The 15,932-nt window shown below is 34.9% G+C and overlaps 1 protein-coding gene across 1 annotated transcript; it reads right to left on the reverse strand.

Moving 5' to 3' along the window:
• Window positions 1-13,658: 13,658 nt before the first annotated feature.
• LOC107831183 (heavy metal-associated isoprenylated plant protein 22) lies at window positions 13,659-14,856 on the reverse strand. Its single transcript, XM_016658922.2, has 3 exons — window positions 14,658-14,856; window positions 14,413-14,488; window positions 13,659-13,988 (listed from the first exon to the last, which is right to left on the reverse strand). Exons 1-3 carry the CDS (start codon window positions 14,730-14,732, stop codon window positions 13,696-13,698), a joined length of 444 nt encoding a protein of 147 aa, XP_016514408.1. The 5' UTR covers window positions 14,733-14,856; the 3' UTR covers window positions 13,659-13,695.
• Window positions 14,857-15,932: the final 1,076 nt, after the last annotated feature.

Consider the following 15,932-nt stretch of genomic DNA (forward strand, 5'->3'; position numbering starts at 1 on the left):
CACCGTCCTTCGCACTCTCATTTCAACCACTCTCTCCCAGACTTTCATGGTATGACTCAGTAATTTGATACCCCTATAGTTGTTACAGCTATGGATATCACCTTTGTTCTTATACAACGGAACCATTGTACTCCACCTCCACTCTTCAGGCATCCTATTAGTCTTGAATATAACATTAAACAACCCAGTAAGCCATTCCAAGCCTGCTCTACCCACACCTCTCCAACGGAAGATCCATCCCTGAATATATACATCACTGACTATAAGTCACCCAGTACCAAGGAAACCAGTCAATCCAACCTCATGGAGAAGATCCATCTCCATACCAAGAGAAGATCCATCCCGGAATATAATCAATCGCGCTCACTGGGAGTATGCAGACTCCAGAGTGTCTCCTTCAGTCCAAGCGCTATAACAGGCCAATCATGGCATAAATCAATATAACCACTGCGGCGTGCAGCCTGATCCCATAACTGACACTCAAAATCAGGCTCTAGGCCTCACTCAGTCATTAATCTCTCCAGTCTCACCCATGGGCTCACAATGTCATGAAAACTGACCTGGAACAATGAGATGATGTAGCAATAAATAACAACTGAGAGTGAGATATGATATGAATGCAAATATGACTGAGTACGAAATGTCAATGAAATCAATAAGATGACATCAAGAAATAACCAATATAGGTCCTAACAATATCAGCATAAAGTCTAAACATGATATCTAGCATGATGTACAGCTCATTTACTTTATCACATGGTGAAAACACAAATACCAACAAATTAGGGCTGCTATTTAGCGCCTTGGAAACAACAGAGTCACAATTCACAAGGTGCACGCCCACACGCCCGTCATCTAGCATGTGTGTTACCTCAACATCAATCACATTGCACTTAATTCGGGGTTTTATACCATCAGTACTAAGTTTAGAAGAGTTACTTTTATTAAACAAACCAATTCTGACACCGAGCAAGCCAAGCAATGCTCCAAGAATCCCATCACACACGTTTCGACCTAAGAATGGCTTGAAACTAATAAAAAACAACTCAAATACATCAAACAATGCTAAAGGAACCAATCTCAATCGAAAAAGGTCGAATCTTTAATCAAAAAGCCCAAAATCGGCCAAAAAGCCCAATTCGGGCCCGCACCTTGAAACCCAACAAAACTCATAAAATCTGACAACTCATTCAATTACGAGTTCAACCATACTAGTTTCACTCAAATCTAAATCTAAATCGATGTTCAAAACTCAAAAATTCATATTATGAAACTTTTGGCTAAAACCCCCCAATTTCTTCTTTAAAATTCATCAACCAAAAGCTAAAATCGAAAATAGATTCATGAAATATAACCAGAACCGAGTAGAGAACATTTACCCCAATTCATATGCTGAAAAGCGCCTCGAAAAATTGCCCAATTCCGAGCTCCCCAACTCAAAATATGTTAAATGGACAAAACCCTCATTTTAACACCGTTCTGCCTCGTTTCTTGTGCCAAAAACATCTCGCAACTCACTTTTGATACCTCCAATGGATTTCTTGTGAAATTCTAGTCAAGTTAGGCTCTTGAATTACTCCATTTGACCTTATATTGAAGGAGATATATTGGTTTCAATATTTGAAAATAGTGCAGATTTTTAAATACGCAGCAGTGGTAATTTCGTAATTAATCTGGAAAAAAATTTGGCAACCCAATTCTTAGTAAAATGACCATAACATCCTCATACAATGTCCAAATTTGACGATTCTATTTGCTATGGCTCCGTAATTACGATACAGATCTAATGCTTCAATAAAAAGAGAAATCAGAGCTCATTTGTTCAATGTGGTACCATTTATGCTTGAAGAAACAACGTCGAAACATAAGAAAAGTGAGCGCAACACAACTCAAACCTATCTGAAACTCACCTGAGCCCCTAGGGACCCCGTCTAAACATACCAAAAAGTTTCATATCATAATACGGACCTACTCGAGGCCTCAAAACACACATAACAATATCGAAATGACAAAATGCACCTCAAATCAAACTTTATGAACTTTCAAACTTTCGACTTCCAAAACTCACGCCGAAATATATCAAATCAGCTCGGAATGAACCCAAATTTTGCACACAAGTCCTAATACATAGTACGGAGCTACTCATGCCCTGAAACTACCGAGCGAAGCGCAAATGCTCAAAACGATTGGTCAAGTCGTTACATTCTCCCCCACTTAATCATACGTTTGTCCTCGAACGTGCCCAGAATTGTTCCAAAAGCCATCAAATCGTCGTGTAACCTCACTATGCATATACCCGGGGGTGATCCCACGTCATCCTATACCATATAGATCTGATAACACAACATGTCTAAAATTTCTTAATCCAACCTAGCCCATAGCCTTAGAATCCTATTTCCACATCCAAAATTTTCTATAAGATCAGAATCTCGCATCTACACACTGTATAAGTCTGAACAAGCTGTATCAAGCCATAGCCATAACTCAAGATGAAATCACATGATATACCATATAACTCAAACACTCATAGCGATAACTTCTAATCACAATAGCTGCTCAAAATAACCCAATACCGGTAATAAACCTCTTATCAAACAAAGTCTTGTCATAACACCTTCATATAATTCCAATGATGAAAAAAACACACAGAAACTCATAACCATACATCACATTAATAAGTTGTGGAATTCCCTCTCCTTCGATAGGAACTATAGCAAATTTCTAAACCGATCAGCTACAACATCCTTCCAAATATACCGCAATCAGATCCGATATCACCCATTCTAGGTACGATGACCTCATCACATCCAACACGACCACTCTAGTGACATGATACATCAATACAATCCAAAGCCATAACCTGTGCAATTCGTGCACCCAATAGCAACATCCTAAATGTACTCACTCATGGAAAATAACATCAAACAAGAGAACCTTTTCGCAAGGTCAACGGGTATCACTACGACACACTGCTAAGAACCCATCACACACCACAGAACCAAAACTCACGAATCTATCATAAATGGTTATACCTCTACATAACTCCGCTACAATGTATGATCCCATCCAAACACTTGTCTGTATTATATACCTCGAGCCACCCTGATCAAAACCCATAACCATTCGAAATTCGACATCAAGAACCCAAAGTGCATTACCACAACCACGGATAACAAATAACATAATGTCACCGTCTTAAAAGAACATAAACAACACGTAATCAATCACGCAATACCCGAATACTCATCTTACTCAAATTCCCGCTATAAGCCCAAATAGAACCGCACCATGTGTGCATATAACCAATGTTTCACAACTCTTCGTAACATAGAAGGGTAACTCACAGATCATTTCAGAACACGAATAAGTTCAACAACAACTGAATGGAACCTCCCTCAACAATAGCAGTTCGGAGTCAACCAATGGACCCCCAAATCAACTCTAGTCATCCACAAATAGATAAATAATCCTCAGAAATTCCACAATGACTGAATCATAACACATACTATCACCTGGATAGCTTCGGCCACACTTCACAGTCCACAACCATGTAACAATTTGCTCCTGAGAGCTCCTAGTCTCCAATCCATAGAACACATGAATCACCATATCTGATCCCAACTCCACCGCCTGAATGTCTAACATATCTCTCATACATGATCATCCCACGAGGAATACTTATATAATTCTTCTGTGCCACAAAGCAAAATTTAAACACCAGCAGTCGATCAACTAGGAGAGTGATGCAATACCAATAAAGTATCCATAAATCAAAACACATCCCCCTTCTGAAATGTATACTCTCATCAAGCCATACCAAATAGTAATGTTATTTAGTCATCTGAAACTGTCCATGTTGCCTAAGGACTTATGACCTCCCCTTCAAAACTGAACCATGATTTTACACATGCAAATCTCAATCCTACACAACACACCGCATATACGATGCCATCATACGAAAAATACGAGAACTTCGTAATCCACTTCGAGTCACAAACAACTACTCACTCAATTAGCCAAAAACTTTCCATTTGATTTCATCTGGAGAAAATCACCATACATCACATGCTCCTCACAGTAGAAAATACATATCTCAAACTGTGGTAGAAACCATCAAGAACTCTCCGAAACCTATTTGCACATAACCAAACCATCAGAACTGAATCTCTCTAAGTCAACCAACCCACACAGGCCACCAAAACCCAAGAGTAATGCCAAAAAACACTGTAGAAACTCACTACCTCATAAGGACCAAAAAAGCCAATCTCATCCATTACCATGCCGATCCAACCTACTACCAGGCTATCCTATTTATCCTAGTTCATTCTGAATTACCTTCAACTTGATACTTCTCCTTGCCATAATACCACAATCCTCAACCAAGACTCACCACACAAGACCCTAGCATAAACCACACCGCCCTAAGGCTCATAAGCCGCTGAATGCTTTCTTAATCACCCCAAAAGTACCACAACCGAGATACCACTTTGAAGAGACCTTCTGTGAATTTAAAGTTGTTCATTTTACCTTCCTGATACTGAATGTAGAATCCATAATGATATAGAAATATTGCGAATCTCGACACCATCCAATGTAACCTTCCGATTCTAGCCATGTATAAATCCGCAAAAGTCTCAATTGCCACATTTAGATCTTGCATCCATTAGAACCATTCTTGAGAGTCTTCCACTCTACTCAGATTTCAATTAAACTGACCAAACAAGCCGAACAACATGTGCCCCATTAGCCACACAACACCCAAGGAAGTAATCCGCTCTTCTAAGAAACCGAGTGAATCCATACTTCATTCACGTTACGTCCTTTACAAATAACAACTCAATCATCCAATGTTTCTCACATAACCATAAAGCATAACACAACCCTTATCCAAAATTTTCTTTACTCGAGTCATCCTCGATCTCATTCTCTGTAAGCGATAACTGATTCACCAATATACCTCAAACTGAAACCAATACAACATATAACCGTGCAATTAACCCGTCGATAGCAGACTCCCCCACTTGGCTCAAAGCTAAGGAATAAAGCATCTGATAACTTATAATAGCCCACCCCATAATGGCATAACACCGCAATAGGATTCAACTAAATCCTCCATAAGTTCATGCAACACAAACCGTATAATACCTCATATCATTTGCAAATCTCGCATTCACCCTTGTAACAGTCAAGCCCACTCTCATAAGTGATCCCAACTCAAATCGCGACACATATATTTCACTGGTAAAAGAGAACTCCCAACAAACAACATAGGGGTCACACAAACCTTAGGACACCCCGCAAGAGATAACCCACCTCTTTCGCCTCAAACTAACATCTCCTTATACCCTTCCACAGTCATAACCATTACACAATCACTTAATCTTCCTGATTCTGAACTCATATCACGACATGAAATTTACTTCACTCCTCAACTAAACAACATAAAAAGACCCTTCAGCACACCCATAACTCGGGGCTATATATCAAATCAAGATGGAAATCAAGCACCAACTAGTTCTTTCTACACCTAAAGCAGACCCTTCTCGTCATATTCAAATCATATGAACATATCCCGCATTCACATCATACTCATCACATAGCCATCCAGCCACAGACTTCACCAATAGGGACACTATCGGACATATAAATCCAAAAGCACGTGCTAATGCAATCAACACCTCTGTGCTCAAACCATAGTTAAACCCGACCTCAAGTCCTCTAGACTGGCCCATCATCAGCATACCGAAATCACATTTCGCACCTCTTCCATGGAATCACAAGCCATCGATGTACAACTGATACCGAACGCTACATGTGCATACGAATGCATGGAAGGAATTCAACAGTTACGCTTCAAGATGAATCAATGCCACACGATAACGAAAGAAATATGGGAAGTATATCCTAAATGTCATGTAGCCTCTCGGGGATAGATATGGACGTCATCATACCGATACGCAAGACTCTACTAGACACTTTCTCATGACTTGTAGAACCTATGAACCTAGAGCTCTAATACCAATCTATCACGATCCAAAATTCACTAGTCGTGATGGCACCTAATACAACCCGCTAGGTAAGCCAACTAATAACTATTCAATTCAATAAAAGTCAACCAAACAATTAAATAAAGAAGTTAACTGAATTTTATACATTCTCCAAGGACTGGTAGTACAAATCATGAGCTTCTAAGAATAGAGTTAATAAAGCCGATATGAAGAAAATACATCTTCTGTTTGAAAAGCACATAAATAGAGTTTTATAAAGCTAAGGCTACCATGAACAAGAGGCAGCTATATCAAGGACGCAGGTACACCTTCAAATCCAGCAACCATCGAACATAGCAACATCAGCATCCGGGATCTGCACGCAATGTGCAGGAAGTGCGGTATGAGTACAACCGACCCCATGTACTCAAAAAGTAACAAACCTAACCTCAGGTTGAAAGCAGTAACGAGTTGGAACATAGGTCGAGTCCAACACCAATATCCAATAACATATCATAATAATTTAAACCATAAAAATAAGAAAGTAACTCATAGATAAAGTATTCGGCTTTTTATAAGTTTTCCTAAAATAGTTCCGCCTTTCAAGAGTATCAGTGAAAACTCAAATTCTTTACCGAAAACGTCGTAAAATATGAGATAGTTTTAAAAAAGTGTATTTTCTTTTCCAAAACCCCTTTTCACAATAAATAAGATGTTTTATTTTTTTCCAGATAGCAAGTGTGAGATACCTCTTTATGACCATATATCAATGTGTGTAAAATGTTGTGAATGACGTGATACCGTACAGAATGAGGAAAATGTGTCTTTATGCATGTATGTTATATATGCATCCCAATGCCATGTACCTCAGAGATGAATTATGTACTCACACTCTCAGAGTACTCAACCTTCACTGTATAATACCTTCCACTCATCATAATCAACCATTCGGTACTATATATGGCCCATTCCTCTCAGGGAAGATCCATCCCGGAATATATACATCACTGACTATAAGTCACCCGGTACCTAGGAAACAGGCCAATCCCGCTTCATGGAGAAGATCCATCTCCATACCAAGGAAAGATCCATCCCTAAATATAATCAACCGCGCTCACTGGGAGTGTGCATACTTCGAAGGGGCTCCTTCAGCCCAAACGCTATAACAAGCCAATCATGGCATAAATCAATATAACCGCTGCGGCGTGCAGCCCGATCCCATAACTGTCAGTCAAATCAGGCTCTCGACCTCACTCAGTCATCAATCTCTCCAATCTTACCTACAGGTTGTCATGAAAACTGACCCGGGACAATAATATGATGTATCAATAAGTAAAACTGAGACTGAGATATGATATGAATGCAAATGTGACTGAGTAGGAAATGTTAATGAAATCAATGAGATGACATCAAGAAACGACCACTATGGGTCCCAACAATATCAGCATAAAGCCTAAACATGATATCTAGCATGATGTACAACTTATTTACTTTAACACATGGTGAAAACACAAATACCAACAAATTAGGGCCGTTATTCAGCAGCCTGGATACAACAGAGTCACAATTCACAGGGTGCACGCCCACACGCGCGTCACCGAGCATGTGCGTTACTTCAACATCAATCACATAGCACGTAATTCGGGGTTTTATACCCTCAGCACTAAGTTTAGCAGAGTTACTTATCTTAAACTAGCCAATTCCGATACCGAGCAAGCCAAGTGATGCACCAAGAATCCCATCACGCGCGTTCCAACCTCTGAATGGCTCGAAACTAATAAAAACAACTCAAATACATCAAACAATGCTAAAGGAACCAATCACAATCGAAAAAGGTCGAATCTTTAATAAAAACCCCAAAATGGCCAAAAAGCCCAACCCGTCCCGCACCTCAGAACCAGATAAAACTCACAAAATCCGATAACCCATTCAATTTCGAGTTTAACTATACTAGTTTCACTCAAATCCGACTCCGAATCGGCGTTCAAAACTCAAAAATTCATATTATGAAACTTTTGGCCAAAACTCCCAATTTCTTCTTTAAAATTTATTAACCAAAAGCTATAATCGAAGATAGATTCACGAAATATAACCAAAACCGAGTAGAGAACACTTATCCCAATTCATATGCTGAAAAGTGTCTCGAAAAATTGTACAATTCCGAGCTCCCCAACTCAAAATATGTTAAATGAATAAAACACTCGTTTTAACACTATTCTGCCTCATTTCTTGTGCCAAAAGATCTCGAAACTCACTTTTGATACCTCCAATGGGTTCCTTGTGAATTCTAGTCAAGTTAGGCTCTTGAATCACTCCATTTGACCTTATATTGAAAGAGATATGTTGGTTTCAATATTTGAAAATAGTGCAAATTTTTAAATATGCATCAGTGGCAATTTCATAATTAATCTGGAAAAAATTTGGCAACCCAATTCTTAGTAAAATGAGCATAAAATCTTCATATGATGTCCAAATTTGATGATTCTTTTTGCTATGGCTCCGTAATTATGATACGGATCTAATGCTTCAATAAAAACAGAAATTGGAGCTCATTTGTTCAATGTGATACCATTTATGCTTGAAGAAACGATGTCGAAACATAAGAAAAACAAGCGCAACACACCCAAACCTATCTGAAACTCACCTGAGCCCCTCGGGACGCCGTCTAAACATACCAAAAAGTTCCATATCATAATACAGACCTGCTCGAGGCCTCAAAACACACATAACAATATCGAAACGACGAAATGCAACTCAAATTAAACTTAATGAACTTTCGACTTCCAAAACTCACGCCGAAACATATCAAATCAACTCGGAATGAACCCAAATTTTGCACACAAGTCCTAATACATCATACGGAGCTACTCATGCCTCCAAACTATCGAGTGAAGTGCAAATGCTCAAAACGACCGGTCGGGTCATTACAGTACTAAGCCCATTATACCCACATAATTTATACCCGACCCAGTATTAACTATAGAACAAAATTTTACCCACCCATTCCCCTTAAAATTTGATTCTCATTCTCCCAATTATCTTTCTTCGTTACTTCCTCAGTTAGGACTCAATGTTAGGGGTAGGTCGGGTTGGTTCGGATTTTACAATTACCAAACAAAACCAATTGTGTTGGGTTATTAAATCTAAACACCAAACCAAACCAATAAAACTCGGGTTTTTCAATCTCGGGTTTTCTCGAATTTTCTAGGTTTTTCGGGTTTTTTGGGTTTTAAAATAAAATCTTCGTAGAACAAAACATATAACTTGTGCTCAAAATATTTCTTTAATCCTAGTAAGATACAACTATATAAAGTATTTTCTAAGAAAATAATACAAAATATGAGATGTTCATGGCATTATCCTAAAATATTCAACAATAAAGACAATAAAATTATGTAATCTAAATGTTGCTAATTAAAAGCCATAATAAAAATAAACATAATCTAAAAGTACTAAGTCATGCTAAAATAAGTAGACTAAATGCTAAATAAAAAATAAAAATAGGTTATGCATTTTTATCTAAATTATTGCAAAACAAAAAATAGATATTCAATACATTAACGTTCGTAGCATTGAATTGAATGTCTTTTGTTAGCATTAGTATTGATTTGATTTTGGTTAGGGCTTTTGTTAGTATTATTTAATTTACTAATATTAATGGCTATAAAACTTATTGGAACATTCAAAAGTTCTAAGTCCAACCTTGAAATAACACCTTAAAAGATAAAATTATGAAAAAATTTAAGAAATATTTAAAACTACATCACAATAAGTATATTTATATATTAAATATATCTAAAATTTCTATATATATAATGTCGGGTTGATTTGATTTCGGTTTGACTTTCTTTAGTTAAAACCAAATCAAACCAATTATGGTCGGGGTTTTTTTCAACACCAAACCATAATCGGAGTTTTTTTCTCGATTTAATTCGAATTATCGGGTTGGTGCGGTTTGTTGGTTTCCTTTGTACACCCCTACTCATTGTGTTCAAACAAAGAACATTCCTTGAAAACATGGACTCCTCTTCAAGGAATAAATTAGGCAAGTCTCTGAGCTCTTTGTTCCCATCACCATCGCACGTTACTACCGTGATTAGAAAGAAATGTAGGGTCTTTAGAAAGTTAAAAGTTATGGAGCGTTTTTGTATTAAATTTACAGTTTGAATGGCACGGAATATGCATTTTGTAACTTCCAACTATGAGATTCATTCAAAGTATTTGTGTTAAGTTTATTAACCAGTTTATTCTTATTTTCTTTAAAAAGAATATAAAGTTGAAATTCCACTCAGATAGTATCATTTTTGACCCTTAAAATCTGTTAGTGGGAATACTTATTTCTTCGTATACTCCACAAGAAATACTAGCCAAATCAATAATTCTCCATTTTTAGATTATCGAATACGACAAAAATAAAATAAAATTGATGGGGCATAGTGGCGTAACGTACCTTTCTAATGGTAGCTTGCGAGTTACGATATTCTCACTTATTGCCCAGTATTCGGACTTATCTTGCTTTATATTTGTTTTTACAACTTACTTAATTACTGTTAGTAGACTGTATTCAAAACAGAAAAAAATTAGAGGAGCAGAAGTTAAAACAGAAAGAAAAAATATTTAGAGCCCATAAATTTTTTGTGTGTCCTTAGTAAATCTAATCTCTTCATTATTATTTAAGGTATTTGGATTAATTTTTCTTGGGATAACGAAAAGCTATTCTATAATGACAGCACTTCAAATTACAAAACTTCGGCGAACTCAAATGACGAAACAAATCACACAATGCAAACTCTATTTGATTTTAGAAATATACAAAAACTTTTAGAATTTCAGCTCTGAAAAATCTGAAATGATACTTTGTATTTATAGGTGAAATGGCTAGATGAAGAGGTGCAATATAAAAAGTGTCTTTTATTTCTCATTCACACCCTTTAAAATACCAAACAATTATTAATGTAATAGTTTTCTAAAATTTGATCCCCTTTTTCCCCCCTTAGAACAAAAGGAAGTTGATTATCTAGGATGACACTCCGTGAAGAAATCATAATTTTGAGAAGTGTGTTGAGTTAGAATCTACTTTCTGCAAGGTTCTAATCGTTTTGGTTCTTGTAGACTTGTACTTGAGAAGAACTTCCTATCTTATATGCACAATGAAAATTCACATAAATACTTCCAGTTTTGGTATATAAAATTTTAATTACCAAAAAAAAAAGCTTAAGACAAAAACAATTCTTAATGTATTTCCTAGTATATATATATATGTATATATATATATATATATATATATATATATATATATATATATATATATATATATATATATAAGAGAAAGAGAGAATTATTTTAACCTTGGCAGATTTCAAAAATCAAAAGAATTCACTTTGACTGTAAATTCGGATATAAAATTTTAAGTATTTTAAAATAAAATTTATTTATTTGAAAACTATATAAAAAATACTATTATTCTCAATAATTAATAATAAAAATATTTAAAAGACATATAGCAAAATCGCGGTAAAAAATATTTAAAATTCGAATAGCGCAATATAAATTAAAATAAAGAAAGTAGTAATACACAAAGGCAAAGGCATGTATGGAACTTGTCTAGAAAAACTAGTATTAAATTATTAATACATGTTGAAAATGAAGAGTGCATGTCGCAGATGAACCCTATGAGTCTACATCCATTCTGAAATATATATTAACGAATTTTAACACGTGGTAGTAGGTTCTTTATATTTATAAGGTTATCGTTTTCTAATTATCACAAAGATTCATATATTATAAGTGACTTAATTATGTAAGTTTTACGAAATTAGTGAATAAAACTTAAACTTTTCTTATGAGATTTTGACTTGTTATAATAGATTATTTACCATTAGTTTTAGATTATGAATAAGTCATCCGATTATATAAATATTTTTACACTATCAACACTTAAAAGTTAAACTATCCATATAGTTGCACTCATAATCTAGTAAATAATAAAATGATGGAATTTAAGGGTGCATCTAAACTTAGGAAGCGGGTATGACAATCTTACTTTTGTTGACAAGTAGGAGGGGGGGTTAAATAAGTGAATGATTTACTGATAATAAGCAGAGTGAAAAGCCGTTGTCGAAGTGGCTGCTGGTAATCAAAGGATCCTTTTTGTAATCTTAAGCACATATATAAAAGCAACTTAATTAAATTCCATCATATATATGTGGAAAGAATAAGATTCTGTATGTCACTATACAATGGCACAATCTTGTAAAGTGATGTGTTCAATCCTCTTCCTAATTTCTTGGCTTAATTGTTTTGCTCCTCCATATATTCTATATCCTCTTCATAGCTTTCAAACTAAGAAAAGAATGATTTTAAACTTTTTCAGGATCAAAATCAAGCCATTTACAAGGGGGCAAGTAACCATTTAAGTAGCATTGGAGTTGAAAGAATACAACGTATATGCTAGAACCTTCACCAAATGTTTCGATGCAAGTGTTTTAAATTTTAAACTTCTAATGAGGTAGCAAATACCTTTCATATTTAGGTATTTATTCTCCTCAAAGGTGCAATAACTCGTATAATTACAATCAAGTGCATATATAACTTTACCGCTCCTCCATAACTTCTGCGATATGTCAAAATAAAATAAATCTTCTTCTTTGTCGCAGTATTTTTTAATTGTCTTGATGCTCATGAGTTCTTTCCTTTTTATTTGTCTTGATGCCCTTGTTGTTTTCTTGCTGTTGCCGCAACCTAAATACCGTTTTGTCTCTCATCTTTCTTTTTTTGGACACTGTCAACATGTTTTGACCATTTTTTAAATTTTTCTATATTTTCTTCTTCAATATTCAAGGGGTAATTTCACTCGGAAAATTATTTAAAAGAAAAAAGAAGGAAGAAATATGATCACATTATTGTGTTTAATTAATTCTAACATCATTGTGCTCAACACAAGACATAAACGAGCGTAGAAAAGAACCTTTGACTGGCTAAACTCCAGGAGACTGCATTGAAAGTTCCTTAAATTTAGGGCTCAATACACACTCTCTCTCTCTTCCCCCACCTTAATAATCCTGAACAAAAGAATATGCAAATAACTACTGACTAAATATTAAGTAGCTGTGTTGCAGTAAAAGGATAGAATAAAAGTAGTAAAAAATTTGTTCGGTAAAGTTGTTATCCCAATTAATTGTGATTATTTCGGGAATTTTAGAAATTAAATGATGGTATAATATTTGTTACCACTTTGATAACAGTTCAAATGCGGGAGATGATAAAAAAATAATTATAGTGAAAAATCATTCGGAACAAAAAATGAAGATATATGTTATATACTGACATTTTAATAATTTTTATATCAATAATGTAATTTTACCTATTGTAACAAATTACTTACCACTAATCAATGTCATCATCTAGAATTACATGCATGTATATGTCTTCTTGTGTAAATAATTTTTACCCAATCAACGTGTAGCTAAAATGTAGTTTAATGATGCGCAAGTTTTGAACAACCAAATACAAGAGAAATTTGCTTCTTCAAATTCAAGTAAGGCGCAACAAAACGTTTCATATATAAAGGTAATCTTCCATTGGTTGTATCTTAATAATTATGAGACAAGTAGATAAAATTCTGTTCCTAAAGACCAAACAAGAAAAAAAGATGATGTTGGAATTAAGTAGGAAAAAGAAAATATAGAGAATGAATTTATTTATTTAATTACATAATAGAACAAGCATTGGGATTGTCATCACTGAAAAGGTAAGTAATCTTTTCTTCAGTATCATTAGGGGTAAGACGTGCCTGTGGTACATTTTTCACAAAACCAGAAGGCGCCTTTTTGTCATATGCCTGAGCTACGTATGGATAGGACACCAAATTATATGGAACATATGGCCACATCTCTGCTCTTTTTCCTGTGCTTTTTACTCTATTCAACACTCTCTGTGCTTCAATATAACCACTCACTATCACCCTGTTTTGCTTTCTAATCACTTCCACTGTTTTCACACCTGCAAAATCAAATAGGAGTAGTATATAAGTAATTAAGTAAGGATTCAAAATATTAATTTAGAACCAATAACTTAAAAGAATTAAACCCATAAGTTTAAAATCTCAGGGTCATGTGTTTAAGCTTCAACGTCTAGCAAGAAAATGGTAAAAAAACGTCTAGAGCTAAAGGCATAAAGTTATGAATTTTCTTCACTTGAAATAGAAGCATTTCATCTTCCTTCTAGACCAGTATTCCATTTTTCGACAGTACAATTGGTTTACTCTAAATTAAACACAGGTTATTCCCCACAGAATTAACATACATGCAACTCCACTTCAAAGTAAAAATAATTTCATATAACTCTAAGCATGGAGTTAACTAATTATATTTATTTTCTTCTATCATTTCAAATTACAATTCTTGGAGATAGTCAGAGTAAGAACCTTTCATCCGTTTAACGGCATTCTTGACTCTTCTTTCGCATCCATCACAATCCATCTTCACTTTTATCTCCACCGTCTAACAAAGAAAAAAAAAAAGCAATTTTAATAGGGTAGACAATTTAAACAAAAAAAAAAAGAAAAAGGTAATAAAGGGGTGGACAAATTAAGATGATATTCAACTTGAATCTTAGCAGCAGGTAGCGTTGGAGGGTAAAAATATGAGTAGAAAGTAGAAATTAAAGTACCTGCAATGGTTTCCTTTTGTTACGTCGTATGCTGGTATCATAGCAAAAGTTTGAAAAATAATCAAGAACACCCATATTCTCTCGAATTTCACTTATCTTTGGGGGAAAGCAATGCAAGTAGTGAACAATATATATAAATGAGAGAAAGGGAGAGACTTGTGTTGTGGGTTTTATGGGGAGGGCAAGAAGTTAAGTTGGTTCGGTGGATGAGACTATATATTGACAACGAAGGGCCAAAAGCTAGAATGAATATGATATACATAATCAAGTGTTTGTGGGACTTAATAAAGGAATGAATTTAATTTATATATACTCATAGAGAGTTTTATATATATTATTAGTTTTTTAATTGATCGTAACGAGTATTTAATCGATTTTTTATATTATTGGAAACTGTCTCTTTACCCTAAAAAGTAGGAGTAAGATCTACGTACACACTATTCTTCATAAACCCTACAAAGTGGGATTACATTGAGTATGTTGTTGTTGTTATTATTTTGTGTTATCAAATCAAGATTATTGCACGAAAATTATCTATTATAGTAGATTACCTTAACCTGATGTGGAAAAACTATATACATATGATCATGTTAGACTCAGAAGTTAAATCCTAAAAAGTAAGACAAGAGCGTATTGTGTTTATAAAAATGGTGTTACATTCTTTAATTTTACTTTTGCTAAAGAAATTGTCCACGAAAGATGCAAATGTGCCCCGAAATGATGACCCTTTATGTAACTCTTTACTTATTTATTGGGATGTGTTAATTGGAAAATTGTTGTAAAGTACTTTTATGTTTGCTTTCATTTTCGGTCAGTGGGTGTGTGGCTTTGCCTTTTCAATTATTTATCAATTAATGTTGGCCAATATAATGCCCCTAATTATTGGCTCCTTGATGTCGCCCGTTCCTTTAATTGTGCACAAAAGATGTGGATTTCATTTGGGAGTGTTTCAGTTTTTTTAATTCGATACAATAATAAATACTAGTAGTAACATTTTTAGAAACAGGATAGAGAATATAGAATCTTTTATCAACTCTTTTACCTGTGTACTCAACGTACGTCGATTATATATCATACCTTAAAAGAAGCTGGACTGACCTGTATATTTTAGCAATAATAAGGGTTTAAAAAAGGGTTTAGTTGCAATAGAAATGGTATGGGAAAGAAAGAAAATGGTTCTAATGCATGCATAATTACTCCATTTGCACAATTAATATAATAGGAGTATATTACTTCCACCTTATTTTAGATAACACTATATATCTAATTGTGCAC

Source organism: Nicotiana tabacum, chromosome 3, assembly GCF_000715075.1.
Source record: "Nicotiana tabacum cultivar K326 chromosome 3, ASM71507v2, whole genome shotgun sequence".
Classification (NCBI taxonomy): domain Eukaryota; kingdom Viridiplantae; phylum Streptophyta; class Magnoliopsida; order Solanales; family Solanaceae; genus Nicotiana; species Nicotiana tabacum.

Bases quoted from the DNA above. Each gene is read 5' to 3' on its own strand.
- LOC107831183 (XM_016658922.2), bottom strand. From the start codon at position 14,732: ATGGGTGTTCTTGATTATTTTTCAAACTTTTGCTATGATACCAGCATA. The intron at 14,489-14,657 runs GTACTTTAATTT...TTTCTTTGTTAG, and splicing joins ACAAAAGGAAACCATTGCAG to ACGGTGGAGATAAAAGTGAA. The intron at 13,989-14,412 runs GTTCTTACTCTG...TTGATTTTGCAG, and splicing joins TGCCGTTAAACGGATGAAAG to GTGTGAAAACAGTGGAAGTG.